This window comes from Lissotriton vulgaris, chromosome 8 (assembly GCF_964263255.1).
Source record: "Lissotriton vulgaris chromosome 8, aLisVul1.2, whole genome shotgun sequence".
NCBI lineage: Eukaryota > Metazoa > Chordata > Amphibia > Caudata > Salamandridae > Lissotriton > Lissotriton vulgaris.
Window position 1 is genome coordinate 1,262,191,140 of NC_141696.1, and position 14,274 is coordinate 1,262,205,413.

A 14,274-nucleotide genomic window follows, 5' to 3' on the forward strand; every position below is an offset into this window, starting at 1 on the left:
GTGAAATTGGTGAGATGTTACCACCAAATTATTGCATTAGACAAGGTTAATGTAAGAAAAATACAAAAAATGCTAATGTAAAATTTACAAATAGAAATACATATTCTGGCAGATATGCTAATGCAGAAAGGCCAACAATTAAGGATGCCCTAAAAAACTACAAAGGTCATTTGAAATAAAAATGTATTCAGGCTAGATGATTGCAAAGTAATTACAAATACATTTCGCCATGCAGTACTAAAGTTTAGCATCACTAGAATAGCGTTAATGGTTGGGAAGTGCAACGTTCCCAATAATGTTGATCTTTTTGTCAGAAAAAGACAAAGAGAAAACCTTATTTATTCTTGTCATTTTATGCCCCACGTATCACAATTTGTCACCTAAATCTATAAACAAGAAAGAAAAAAAGTTTTGAAAGTCATATAAGCAAATATCCATATTATTCAGAACAATTTCATACAAGATGTGCAATCCTTTAAAATCTGTTTTTCCTCAAACACACAAACCTACAGAGGTTTACGATTTTCCAAAAACAAAGTGGCAGCACAGTGATAAGAAATAAAATACAGACCTGCAGGAAAACCCATGACATTGAATATTCTATCCAGCTGGTCATGGTGATAAGGATTACTAGTTTTAATATCCTCTTGCCGACAATGAAATATTGGTTCCGACGTCAGCAGCTCTGCAAATATACACCCTATCGCCCAAATATCTACAAAAATAAATAACAGACTATTAGAAAGATTTAGTCACTATCCTTTTCTGTTCATGAACAGGATCTACTCTATTAATTGATATTCCTAAATAAAATTATGCCTTCAAATTATTTTTTAGTCCATTGTTCTTTTGTATTCAGTACCTTGGAGTTTTTGTGATACAGCAAATATAAAAAAGCAAAACCGATAAGAATGAGCCAAGGACTAAATATAGTTTTAGCCTTTTCATAATTAACCACCATATTTCTGAAATTGGTGGTCTAATTAAGAGCCCCTCCGAGGAGTATATGGGCTATTTACCACACCCTATAAAATCGAACTCCCGGGTTTCTGGACTGTGTGATTAATTGCATCTATTCTGAGCTTCTGTGGAATAACATGCAGGTGTTGGTGCTTACAAAACCAAAAGCGTCATTCCATGGTAAATAATGTTCATTTTTCTTTTTTATATTCTGGCAGGTTCAATTTACTGCAATGTAACGGTACTTACAGCGTGTTGCAAACCATGCACAATTATTACAAGGGTTTGTTCCGGAGTCAGAAAGCTCAAGCCCACTTACAATCTGGTTATTTGTGGTACAGCACAATTTCACAAACAGCCACTTTCAGAACAAGTCAACAATGCAATTTAATATATTCCCCGTTGCCGAAACTCTACAAATTTTACAGCTGTGACCGATGAAGCCAAGAAAACTGCAAGAAATGTGTCTGGAAGCATTTTTTACATTTTGTTTAAGGTCAGGTTGCAATGGTATTTGACTTGATTTTAAGTACACATGCATGAACAACAGATCAAGAGCCTTGTTCTGAAAAGAAAATACAACATCACTGAAGAAGAAAGGAAACTAAGCAAGTCACAACAGATAATTAAGAAATAAAGCTAAAGCAACAGTCCAAGATAAGAAGGCCATTGCATAACTCCCCACATGGCCGTACAGGAAACCAGATATTTTCTATTCACACAAGGCACAGCATTTCTGGCAAGAGTTTGGAGCAGGTTCTAAAGGTATAAAAACTGCCTGAGAGAAGTATGCTCATGATATTGAATCGGATAACAGTGAAGAAATCAGTGTCAATATTCATATAGAGGTGCCACCTTGACTGACGCCGCTTTCAGTCTGTCATTTTTGTACACGTTTTTATTTTTCTTGGTAATACAATTAGAGTGGCTTGAATTTCTTAGAGAACATTTTGTCTCTGCTGTATCAATCTTTAGATGCAATGATGGCCAACGTGAGCCACAATGCTCGGGTTTCCAAGGACCATGCAGATTTAAACATGTGGATAGTCAGGTAGAATGAAAGATCATCCTTTCTTCAATCATGGACTGTGCTCCTGTTGAAATAATTCAACATCACCTGAGCAAACTTTTATGATCAGAAAAACAGCGAATGTATTGAATGCACAGAAGTGTTGCAAAGTCAATTTGATAGCTACACATGGTTAAGCAAACTTCCCAGGATCAGCAGATAACACATGTATTTGGAGAAGCAGCAATACTGCATGCTTGCTGCGGTCATAAAACAGAAGGAAATTGGTTCAGAGGTGTTAAATTGAACGTCATAAATGTTCACCTAAGTTGTTCAGTGACATCTGTTCTTTTTATCCTTTTGAAGATGATTATGAATACAAACACAAGGATTCAGACAACAATCATGAGCACACAAAGTAATGTGAACAGTACACATAATGCACCTCGTATGAAAATTAAATGACAGGAAGCAACCACTGAAAGATCAAAAAGACTTCACAAAGAGTGAAATTTAATTTGCAAGAAAAATAGAGGTTTATTTTCAGAACACTAAGCATGCAATAACACCCATGGAAGTGGCTGCATTCATTAATCTGTGGCTGCCCAGGGATACGGCCATCAGTGAAACCGTGCGGGTTCACTTTAATAATCAATAATGAAAGATGCCAACAATAAGGTGAAGCAGCACAAATGCAACATCAACAGTAATTTGTACCGAAGGGGATATCTAGATCAGGGTTCTCCAACAAGTAGCTCGCGAGCTACTAAGAGCTCTCCAGCCATCTGTAAGAAGCTCCTGTATGTTTGACCGGAAAAATCACAAAGCGGTGGTTTGGTTGTCAAATTGGAAAGGAGGGATTTGAAAGTGAAGTGTGGTATTTTCAGATCTTAAGTACGAAGGAAAAAAATGTAAAGCCTGATGGTTACATTGTAAATTATGCTGCGCTGGGAGTCCCATTACGGATGCTTTTTACCAGAGGTCTGGCCGCAAAGTGCATATGACTGTTATGACATGCAGCAGCATTCAAAATAATATTATTCTTAGTGACCTTCTCCGATGCATTGAAGGGGTCACTGGTAATAATCCTGCATGCAAATGCCACAAATGAATCTAGACTGAGGTAAAGGAAATGGTCCCTGAAAGTTTAAGTACTTCGGGATGATTTTAATGGAACATAACCTCTTAGTACATACAAGATTGGAGATATCCGCCCTAACCTGAAAAAGGCAAGTAGTCTTATCGATACCATGGATATATAAAAAGGTATTTCTTCAAATATGAATGAGAACTAAGGGTTGTATTCTAAACACAAGGCTGTAATAGAATAAGTGTAGAATGGAGAAATTAATTAAGCAACTATCTGCATAATTTGAATCTTTTTTCTTTAATATAAAATAAATCATTTTTGGAGCAAATGTTGCAGCTTTTCTGTGTCTTTCCAGGGCTACTGCACTATAGCAAAAATTGCGACAGGCGTGTAATGTTCGCTGTTTTCAGTATTAACATTCCACCTAACTTCCTTGTTTTATGGAGTTTCCTTTTGTAGTTAAAACTCCCTAGACTCGCAGAAGCCTACTAAAGACTCATCATCCGTGAGGATCTGCTTAAATCCCTAACCATAGCACACTCAATTAAGATACATTTTACGCTTTACACTCCCACTTAGAGACTCGTTAGGGCAACAAAAAAAGTAATGGATGAAAATGCTTGCACATCTCACCAAATAGCGTTGAACATTCCTTCGGACCTCGGGGTACTGGTACATGCCAGATTTGCTGGTATTAAACTAGGTGCTGTATTTTCAATGGCACCATTAATCAGGAGAGCAGCTGCCTAGGGATTCTTTCTGCTCATTTCCTTGTGATTTACAATTGTTTACTAGCATGACCTGTGCACAATTAGGCGATCTCCATCTCAAAGTAGACATCCATATTCTTAGCTTTGTACATTTTTTCTATATCCCTCTATGTGTGGATTAAGTTTAACTTTTTCCTCCTCTGTATCAAACTTACTGTTCTTTCACTCCTGTTGTGGTGTTAAAGGCATCCTGGTGGTTGTAACATCATAGGTAAGTACATAATTTGTTATTACATCATGAGTAGTGTCACAGTACAACTTATGAGATAAGTTAACAAATTTGACTCAACCAATAAAGCCGTACTTTTATAGCGTGGTTAGCACCCAAAAGGGTATCCAGGCACTGTGCCCAGGAATCAGTCAAAGAGCCGGATCTGGAGTACCTTCTCAAGTGGGTCAACAAGGGTGGGGTGAAAGTGAAGAAGGGAAGGGCGTTTCAGGATTTGGCCATGAGGTGGGAGAAGGGGCGTCCTCCAGCTGCAGATGCATGGTATATGTTTGAGGGCGAGGTGGGTGGAGTGGAGGTTACTGGGAGGTCAGTGGAAATTCTGGCAGTGATTCATGTAGGCAGGTCCTTGGTCGTGGAGGGCTTTGTAGGCTTGGGGGAGAAGCTTGAAAATGCATCACTTCGGGACAGGGAGTCAGTGGAGGTCCGAGAAACACAAGGAGATGAGGGACGGAGCACTGTAACTTTTCAGAAACTCACCCCCAGTCACAGATCTGGGTTGAATCCATCATCATTCTTTAGCTCACTTCGCCACCTCAATTCAGACCCAGCAATATGCAAATCAGCCTTGACATTGAGCCTCAAGGGAACGGTCCAGCCCAAATTGCCAAGCTGGGTCTTCCCTGAACCGGAAACAAGCATCCAGGGACCGGTTTCTGGGTAACACCCTTCATCAGCCAGGCTAGCTTTAATCCAGTGGCAAAGTGAGCAAGGAACCCACGTCTGGGCATAGCCTGCCAACTCAGGGCGAACAAAGAAAACACAAGGAGATGATGGAGAGAGCACTGAAACTTTTCAGACACTCACCGCTAGTCAAAGATCTGGGTTGAATCCATCATCATTCTTTAGCTAACTTCGCCACCTCAGTTCAGACCCAGCTATATGCAAATCAGTCTTGACCCTGTGCATCATGGGAACAGTCCAGCCCGAACTGCCAAACCAGGTCTTCTTGAACCGGAAACCAGCATCCTGGGACCAGTTTCTGGGTAACACCCATCAGCCAGGCTAGCTTGAATCCAGTGGCAAAGTAAGCAAGGAGGTCCTTCTGGTGCTGGGTGATTTAGGTACACTTGGGCAGGTTGAGGATCAGTCTGGCAGCTGTGTTCTGGATCGGCTGGAGTCTTTTCATAAGTTCGGTGGGGGTGCCTGCATTGAGTGTGTTGCCATAGTCCAGCCCAATGGTGATGAGGGCTTGCTTCACAGTTTTCACTATTTTCCTGGTGCTGATGGGGAGCCACGTGAAGACTTTGCGGAGCATGCAGAGCGTGTTGAAGCAGGCTGAGAAGAAAGCGTTAACCTGACGTTTCATGGATATTTTGCTGTCCAGGAAGAAGCAGAGGTTGCAGGTGTGGTCTTTCGGAGTGGGGTAGGTCAGAGAGTCAAAGGCCATCAGAAGCCATTCTAGAGGGCGGTGTGTCTGCCGAAGGTCAGAACTTCAGTTTTGTCTGTTTTGAACTTTAAGCCGTTGTTCTTCATCCAGGCTGAGGTGCTCTTGATACGGTTGTGGAATTTGGCCTTCGTCGAAGTGGGGTCCGCTGAGAATGACCCGAGTGTCATTGGCATAGGATATTATGTTAATATGCGCTCCGACGATGTTTGCGAGTAGTGTCATGTAGATGTCGAAGAGTGCTGGACTGAGTTTAAGGGGCAGGAAAAACTTACAGGGAGCTGCAGCCGGGGACAACGGTGGGCAAGGCAATTGAGGAGGCAAAGTACCCAAATAGGCATGAAAGCAAAACATTTTCACAAAATAAAGTGCAAAATCAACAAGACGGCCTAAAAGTGATTGAAGGAGCACTTAGAGCACGAGTGAGGAGTTCACGCAAAAAACGGCAGAGTTTATGTATATACCTTTGTGTATATTTGTATTTAAGTACACATTCCTGTAGGAAAGTGCCCCTTTTTGACAAGGTCACCCCGGCTTTTTGCCTGTTATTCGATGCAAGTTTGAATGAACCGGTACTAGGTTCCTGCTATCCAGGTCCCCAGTGCCAGATCTCTTTCCCAAAACTGTACAATTGTTCCACCATTTGGCAATACCTTTGGTACACCTGTAAGTCCATAGCAAATGGTACCCAGATACCTAGGGCATGGGTATAAAAGAGGGTCCCTAAGGACTGTAATATGCATTGTGCCACCCTAAGGGACCCCTCACCTAACTAATGCAGACACCCCCTGCAGGCTGTGTGTTTTGATGCAGACAAAAGTGAAAACACGACATGGCACACAGTCTTGCGTGCCATGCCTAAAGACAATGCATGCAGTATATGTAAGTCACACCTACAGCAGGGCATACAGGCCTAATGAAGGGTGCACTATGCCACATGTGTGGAGAGGTCTGCATGACCACAGATGCCCCTGTGCTGGCCAGTCCAATTACTGCCAGTACAACTGACAGGAGAAGCCATTTTAAGTACATGTCCTGGCCACTGGTGAAAACGAGTTCCCCCACTACATGATGGCTTTACTGAAACCAAAAGATGTCAAACATCTTGTATTAAAAACCCACACTGATTCCAGTGATGGAATTATTAATACATGCACCTCGAGGGTACCTTAGAGGTGCCCCCTGAAAACCTACCAACTAGTAGCGGGTTGGCTAACTTGTCCTGACCAGCCTGCGACCGCAGACAAGTTTCTGACCACCAGGGATGAGGGACAACACTCCAGGAGGTTTGGTACAGAGCCTTCTCCGGCAGAGAGTGTTTTGCGCCCTCTTCCAGCAGGATGACCTGTACATTTGCATTCCAAGGCAGGGGGCATCAAAGCCTTTGGTATTCAAATCTGGCTTCCCTCAGGGTTATGCCACCCCGACACCATGACCGGAAAATTTAGTAGTCAGAGAGGCGTGTTAGCCCTCAGGCTAGTTCCACCCATAGGCTTGGCTACCTGAGGTGGACACAAAATTTCAGAGTCTGCCATCTTTGTAATGGCAGAATTAGGAACTCTGAGACAGGGTTATTCCCACTTCCCACAGAATTGGTTCTATAAAGGGTGTACTGACCCCCAGGGGTAAGAGGCTTATTGGCTACTACCCTACACTCCCTTAACGCCCTTAAACAAAGTATTTAGGGGAGCCCCTGGCCGAATGAAATCAGATCCTGCTGACCTGAAAGAAGAAGATGGGCACTGAAGAGTTGCAAGAAGCAAGAACAGAAGACCAGCAACTGACTTGGCACCAACCCCGTCGGCATGTCTGCTGTCCTCGACAAATGCGCCAAAGATGACACGTCAGGCTTCTGCCTGTGCCTTCAAAAGCTGGGGGGATTTCAATCCGATACAAAAGGGGATGATGGACGGAGTGTTTGAGCAAATCAAACACTCACCATTCTTTAGCTCACTCAGCCACCCCAGTTCAGACATGGCCATATACAAATCAGTCTGACCCTGTGCCTCATGGGAACAGTCCAGCCCAAACTGCCAAGCCATGTTTTCCCTGGACCGGAAACAAGCATCCTGGGTGACTGACACCACCTACTGATGCGCAAGGCTATTGCTTGAAGAAAAATCTTAAGGATCCAGTCGGACGCCTGGGAAATTCATAGGTAAGGAATCTGCGGATAGATGTCTCTAACAGATATAGTTACATGAAAGGGGGGTTGAACCCATGCAGTCGCGGGGACCTGGGCGTTATGTGGTATGTGTAGAGAGGGTCCCCGCAAGGGAAAAGTGTTATGTATACCATACACTACAAACAAGGCTGAATTTTACTTTATAGACAATAATCAGAGCTACTGAATGAAAGTATTGATATTTATTTTTCAATACCCAGTATCAAATGTTTAACAATACATTCAAAAATCATTTTCAAAAAGCCCCAAGGTGGGGGAAGGAGGGGGGAGAAAGGTGAAGGAGAGGGTGTGCTCAAAGCAGGGTAAAGATAAAAAAGGAATACACGTAATCACAATGAAGCTAATCAAAGTTGATACACCTATAAATCAAAACAAATTTGATACAAACGCCTGAAAAGTTAGGGCGTTCAATGTAGATATTAATACACAAAAGACCTTCAACGATCACACATAAAGTATTGAGGCTACACCCTCATGTTGCAGAGGTGCGCGAGTATCTGAGAATGTTTTAATCCCGTAATGCAGCCTTTAACTTACTACTACAAACCTCATGCTGTAGAGGTGCGCGAGCATTTGAGAATGTCTTAATTTGTTGCCCAAATGAATATCAATCCACTCGCAATGCTGCCCTTAACTTAGAACTACAAATCTTGAGTTGCGCAACATCCTGAGTAACTCTTTCATTTCCAACGAGCTGTTTACCTACAGACCACGCCCACAACTCCGCGTAGCGGACTCACAGATTGACCCTGGATGCGCATGGACGCCGGCGGTAATCGCCAGCTATCACAGGTATTAGCGCCCGGTTTTAAGAAGCGGGAGCCCGAACATCAATATACAGAGTATTACAAAGGTCCTTCGTAATTCTAAAACCCGTTCCCCCTATGTGTCGTTTTTTCATAGGACTGTTTTTCCCGCGGAATTTTTTCAAAGGCAACTTCTGAATCAACCTTGTTGTATGAACCTACGGGTGATGCTGTAAGCTTTGGAACGTATTAGCACCATTGCGTGTAAGTTGGGTTTTATATCCCTTCTAGCCATTTATGTGTTCTAAATCACAGCCGGTCTTTTAAAAGGGACACGTCTTTTAAAACGGACACCTCTCTATATATTTTTTGTATAGGCTACTGGCGCTGACATTGCCTAACCTGTCTGGATGATTGAGGTATTCCTGACTTACGTGCTGCATCTGATGCTACGTGACAGCATTTTTGTGAGTGGAAGACCACCCTTAATGGTACGTAAGATAGGTACATCTGTCCACTAGCGTGCTTGCACATTAATCAGTGTAGTGATGTAGCAATTTGCTACTTTGTCTTTATTTCTCGCCCATAGCAATAAATTCTGCGGTTTAAGGCTTGGAGAAGAAGCAATCTTCCCAGTTACAGTTCCATGGTGACTTCATTGTCACTTTTTTACGTAAGTTTATACGTCCCAACGGGGATTCATTAAGGGCCATTCTCACATACCTATTACCAACCTCTAAACTTTCTAATTGCAGTCCCTGATAGATGCTTGGCATCCTAGGCCCCCGTGTGGGTCGACAACAGTAAATCTCACCAATCGGCTGATTGGTAGATAAGTTATGTGAGTTTTGATACTCTCACTTTTATTTGACAAATCTTTAGCGTTTCCCTTTGTGTAGTTGTGAACTTATATCACTTATGTTTGAACCAGACTCCTAGCTGGTTTCACTTTAATATCCAACATATGAATTTGTATCACTTGTGTTTGAACCAGACTTTTGCTGGTCTCACTAACTCTCTCAATACTTAGAGGCCCAATAGGCCCTAAGCCCATGGTCAATTGATGTTTATAAATTATTCTCTCTAATTGGATGATGATTTCAACAGACAGTGATCTCATCGATTGTTTTACTTTTACAGATAGTATTGCCCCTCCTCACCCTGCCCCTTCTGTCCTGATGAAGACCCCGTTCAAGGACCTAACTTAGCCTACGGCCAGGGGTCGAAACGTCGACGGCTTCTCTTTTCAACACAGACCTCCGGCACCTGTCCTCTAAATAGCCTCAATACTTTATGTGTGATCGTTGAAGGTCTTTTGTGTATTAATATCTACATTGAATGCCCTAACTTTTCAGGCGTTTGTATCAAATTTGTTTTGATTTATAGGTGTATCAACTTTGATTAGCTTCATTGTGATTACGTGTATTCCTTTTTTATCTTTACCCTGCTTTGAGCACACCCTCTCCTTCACCTTTCTCCCCCCTCCTTCCCCCACCTTGGGGCTTTTTGAAAATGATTTTTGAATGTATTGTTAAACATTTGATACTGGGTATTGAAAAATAAATATCAATACTTTCATTCAGTAGCTCTGATTATTGTCTATAAAGTCTAACAGATATAGAGCGTAAACCTCTATTCGGCCTCCCGAACTCCTCACCAACCAATCATTGCAAGATTCCTCAACTACTGTGACCGCTATGATATTCTTAAAGCAGCCCGAGAAATAAAAGAAATTGCCTTTGAAGGGACACAAATATTGTTCTTTCCAGATTATACTAAGATGGTCTATAGATATAGAACTCAAAGACCTTATTCTTTGATGTAATGGAAGAGTAGCTGAGGAGGAAAATATGTCAAAATTGAAGAAAAGCATTTTCCCAAGAAAGCCAAAAGAGAGAATGGGCATCTTAACAAGACACAAACAAAGAAGACACAAATAGCATAACAAATAAAGAAGATACACAGCAAGATTAAAGACTCAATCTAGAGACGCGCGGCAGCAAGATGGCCGCGCCATAAGGAGGTCCGTTGCACCGAGGCGTACTTCCACAAGGAAGGACCTCTAAACAGGACCAATTCCGCACACAATTAGCAGAGATTCTATCGGAAACAGCTAGGATCGCGGAGGTGTGTTTTCGTCCTGCTGAGAGTATGCGCTGACCTGTTTTCGGGAAAAGACTGCTTTCCAGTGCACTCCTGTGCTCACTGCCGCCATTTTCTCTGCGCATATACGGCGCAATGAAATTTCTCCTCAGAGTGACCTGCATTTTATCTTCAAGGCAGGAGACCACCACAAAACAAATAAACGTGCCTCAATTTTCCCCCTTTTCTCCTCTTTTGCTGCCTACTGCTGTTAATACATGCGCCCTTCAACCAATCAACTAATTTTTTCCTCAGAGGGTTCAAGTCTGCAGCTGATACAGAGTGCGCGCTCCAACAACTACGACTAATTTCACCTTCACCAATGTTTTGGATATACAAATACCCATGTTAGCGCACTTATTTCTTTACTGGGTCTAATTCAAATAATATAGCCTTTGTATCGTTATTTCTCACTGAGCAAGCAATTTCACCTACTTTTGGTATTGCCATTCTTTTAAGCCTGCACTAACTTCTTCAGCGTAGTCGAGCAGCTTGTTGTTAACACGCTTTGCTTGCTTGTCAGTCTCCTTGTCAGTTTACGGCTACCTGATAACTTGTTAGGATGCTATTTACTTGGCTTCTGGTTTCCTTGTATTGTTACCACATCTCTTTTATTCTAATAAGGCAAGTTCCTGATAGTCATTGACTTATCCCTGCTCACACTTCAGTAACAATATAACCCTTGGTTCCTAATTGCCTCCAGTTGAATACTTTGCTAATTTCATCAAGATGGAGCTTGGACTATCCAATAAATCGCATGGCTCTGCTGGGACTTCTTCTGGAGGCCGGAAGGATTCTGTGTCCAACAACAGCAAACGCCTTAAAAAAGAACCTTCCTCTACAACTAAGTCCCCTCTTCCCATCACGCTATAAGACATATTGGACGAACTTCGTCTTTTCCGCCCTTTCATGTCCGAAACTACTACCACCCTTCAAAGAATTGAAGAAAAATGGCCCGGTCTTGACAGGAGATTGTCTAATGTTGAGCAAAAAGTGAGTGACGCACAGCATGTCATTGCCACAGTTAACAATCTCACCAAAGAAGTTCACCATCTCAAAAAAACTGCTGAGGACTTAGAAAATCGTAATCGGCGTAATAATCTCCGCATTTATGGTATTCCAGAAGGTTCAGAAGGTTCTGACATGATCACCTTCTTGAAAACCCAGGCCCTGCAGATTGTTGGCCTCTTAAAATCAATTGATTTCAATATTCAAGAGTACACAGACTGGGGCCTCAAAACCCATCCTCGACCAATAAACCAAAAGGCACCATAGCCTACTTTTTGCTATACTCTGATCTTATGGAAATTCTTACTGCTGCCAAACACACATAAGCAGATGTTCTGGTCTGGCCACAAGGTCTTTTTTAGTCAGGATATCTCTAAACCAAGTAGGCGTAAATAATTTCTTGACCTCAGACCTGCTCTGAAATCTATGAATGCTCGTTATAGTGTCATACATCCCTGTTTCTTGAAGACCCAGATGATCTCCGGAAATGTATTCATTCGCACAGGGAAGAACACATGGAATTTAGCAAACACTGAATGTTTCATAAATGCCCTTTATTACAATTTTTAGGTTATGCTTTTATTGCTGGTTTCTGTTAATTTTTACTTTTTTTGATTTTTTAGGCTTAATTTGCACTGTGGTGGAGGATTCCTGCATTTATCGTCCGTCTGTCTGTTTCATGTTTCTAGTTGATTTGTTCCCATGTTTCTGGTAAGCTCCATTTTTCCTTGTCTTATCAGTCTCTAATTATTTTCTTGGTAATTTCTCATCCGTTCGTTTTTACCTGATATTGTACATTCAATAGTGGCCCTCCCCACAGGTGTGGCTGTTCTGGTTTTTGCCGCCCCCTCTTCTCGCAACAATGTTTCTTGTTACTTTTTATGTCTTTTTCATGGCTGAAGTCCCTGGCCTTCTTGTCATCTCCTCTTCTTTATCTGTATTTTCACATCTATTTTCCTTCATTCTATCGAAATTTCTCTTCCTCTTTTTTTCCTCTATTACAAATGTTCTATTGCATTTCAACCACTTCCTGAGTATCTTTTCCTTACTTTGTGTAGGAAGGTGTATACCCGACTATTGTTACACCAGATTTTTTGCCTAGTGTTTAGCTGGTTTTTGACTTAGTTGGCCTGGGATCCTGTTAATTAGGACCCCAGGCTATCTGCTCTCTCTGTAAAATGGACTCCATGTACTTTAGGTACATCTCCAATTGGGGATTGGATCACCTTATGAGCCCCTGTACAGTGTACTATAGGTACCCAGGGCATAGGTGCATCCAAGGCCTACCAGGGGCTGCAACATGTATTATGCCACCCCTGGCTGGCCACTCACATTGACACAACTGGCTGATCACTCAGCTGGGGCAAGGTCGTGTAATCAGCCCTTGCTTAGGTATAGCATTCCTATATCTAACCTTATATCTAGACACATATATACCTATCAGTCATTCCTATGGCTGGCCTTAACAATCCTGGAGGCAGAGTGCTTTGTTTTATGTGAGATGGTGCTCTAGTATGAGCTGAGCCTGTCTGCAGCTTTCGGAACCATGTCCTTATATCTGTTCTAGGATATAGCCATACCATATACTCTTAAGTGCACTATGAACCTCGCGGTTAAATGCTAACTATGGTTTGGCTTTATCAAAACATGTTGTGTGAGGTGTCATATGCTTTAAAATACTACCCCCTCGCCAGTTCTAGTGACGGGGTAGCATTCCACCCTTCTAGAGGGAGAAGACATGTTGTTCCTACTAATCCCGGTTTAAGTTAACCAGAAACTCAGCATCACAAAATGGATGCTGCTGCCACAGACACAAGTCTGGCCTCCTGCTGCTGGGAGTCCTTCCAGCGAGGGAGGCTTGGACAATAGGTTTCCTGTTTTGGGAAGGGCTAGCACCACCCCAGACATGCTATACTGTATTGGGACAGGGAGGGCTGAAAGAAATGAGACACTGCCTGGGGCACACAAGGTGTCCCATGCATAGTCCAGTTCAAACCGGTGCTGGGGCACTCCAGCCCAAGCTCTGGCACAAAATTGGACAAAGGGAAAGGGGTGTAACCACCCCCTTCCCTGGTCCCACCCATAGGAGGGACCTAGCAGGTAATCCAGCCCCTAGATTTGGTATATAGGTAGGAGCTGAGTCCCAAGACATTAGATTAGATCCTGACTGAAACTTGAAACGAAACTCTGGACCTTCGACATTCTACTCAACTTAGAAGACTGAAGAATCTCCCTTGTGGTCAAGGAGTGACCACCCTGCACAAGCAGGCACCATCCAGCAATCAACGGCTTGGTTTGTCGACGCTCCCGACGGAGCCCGAGCACAGAGCCTGATAAGAACTGGACTTCCAACAGCCCGATCCACAGTCCCAGCAAAGCTGAGACCCATGGAGGCGACGAGAGACGTGGGGCAAGCCATCTTGAAAAGTCAGCAACTTGCTTTTTGTGCTGCACCCGAGGCACCCTCGAAGCTGTGCATTGGGGATTGAGAAACCCCAGCCCCGTGCATCATCTGCACCGAAGACCAGCCCGGCACACTCCACGAGTTCTGCGTGGGGCCCTTCTGCATTTTCCTGCTCGAAGCGTCTGCCCGGTCACTTGCCCGTTGGCTAGTGGCCATCTTGGCGAGGAAAACTTGAATTTACACGGCTGGTCTGGCTGCTACAGGCTGGCCCTTGCTTCCCTGAAAAGAAGCAGCCCATCAGACCTTGCTGGTCAAATTAAGAAGCCAACTTCGATTCCTGCGTGGGT

The 14,274-nt window shown here is 43.0% G+C and overlaps 1 protein-coding gene across 1 annotated transcript in view; it reads right to left on the bottom strand.

Annotated features, from left to right (window-relative positions):
• CDK8 (cyclin dependent kinase 8) overlaps nt 1-14,274 on the bottom strand; it is a 203,339-nt gene that overhangs the window by 92,213 nt on the left and 96,852 nt on the right. The window contains exon 7 of the mRNA XM_086935177.1: nt 572-715. Coding sequence (XP_086791303.1) covers nt 572-715 — 144 coding nt within the window. The remainder of the gene's footprint in view (nt 1-571; nt 716-14,274) is intronic.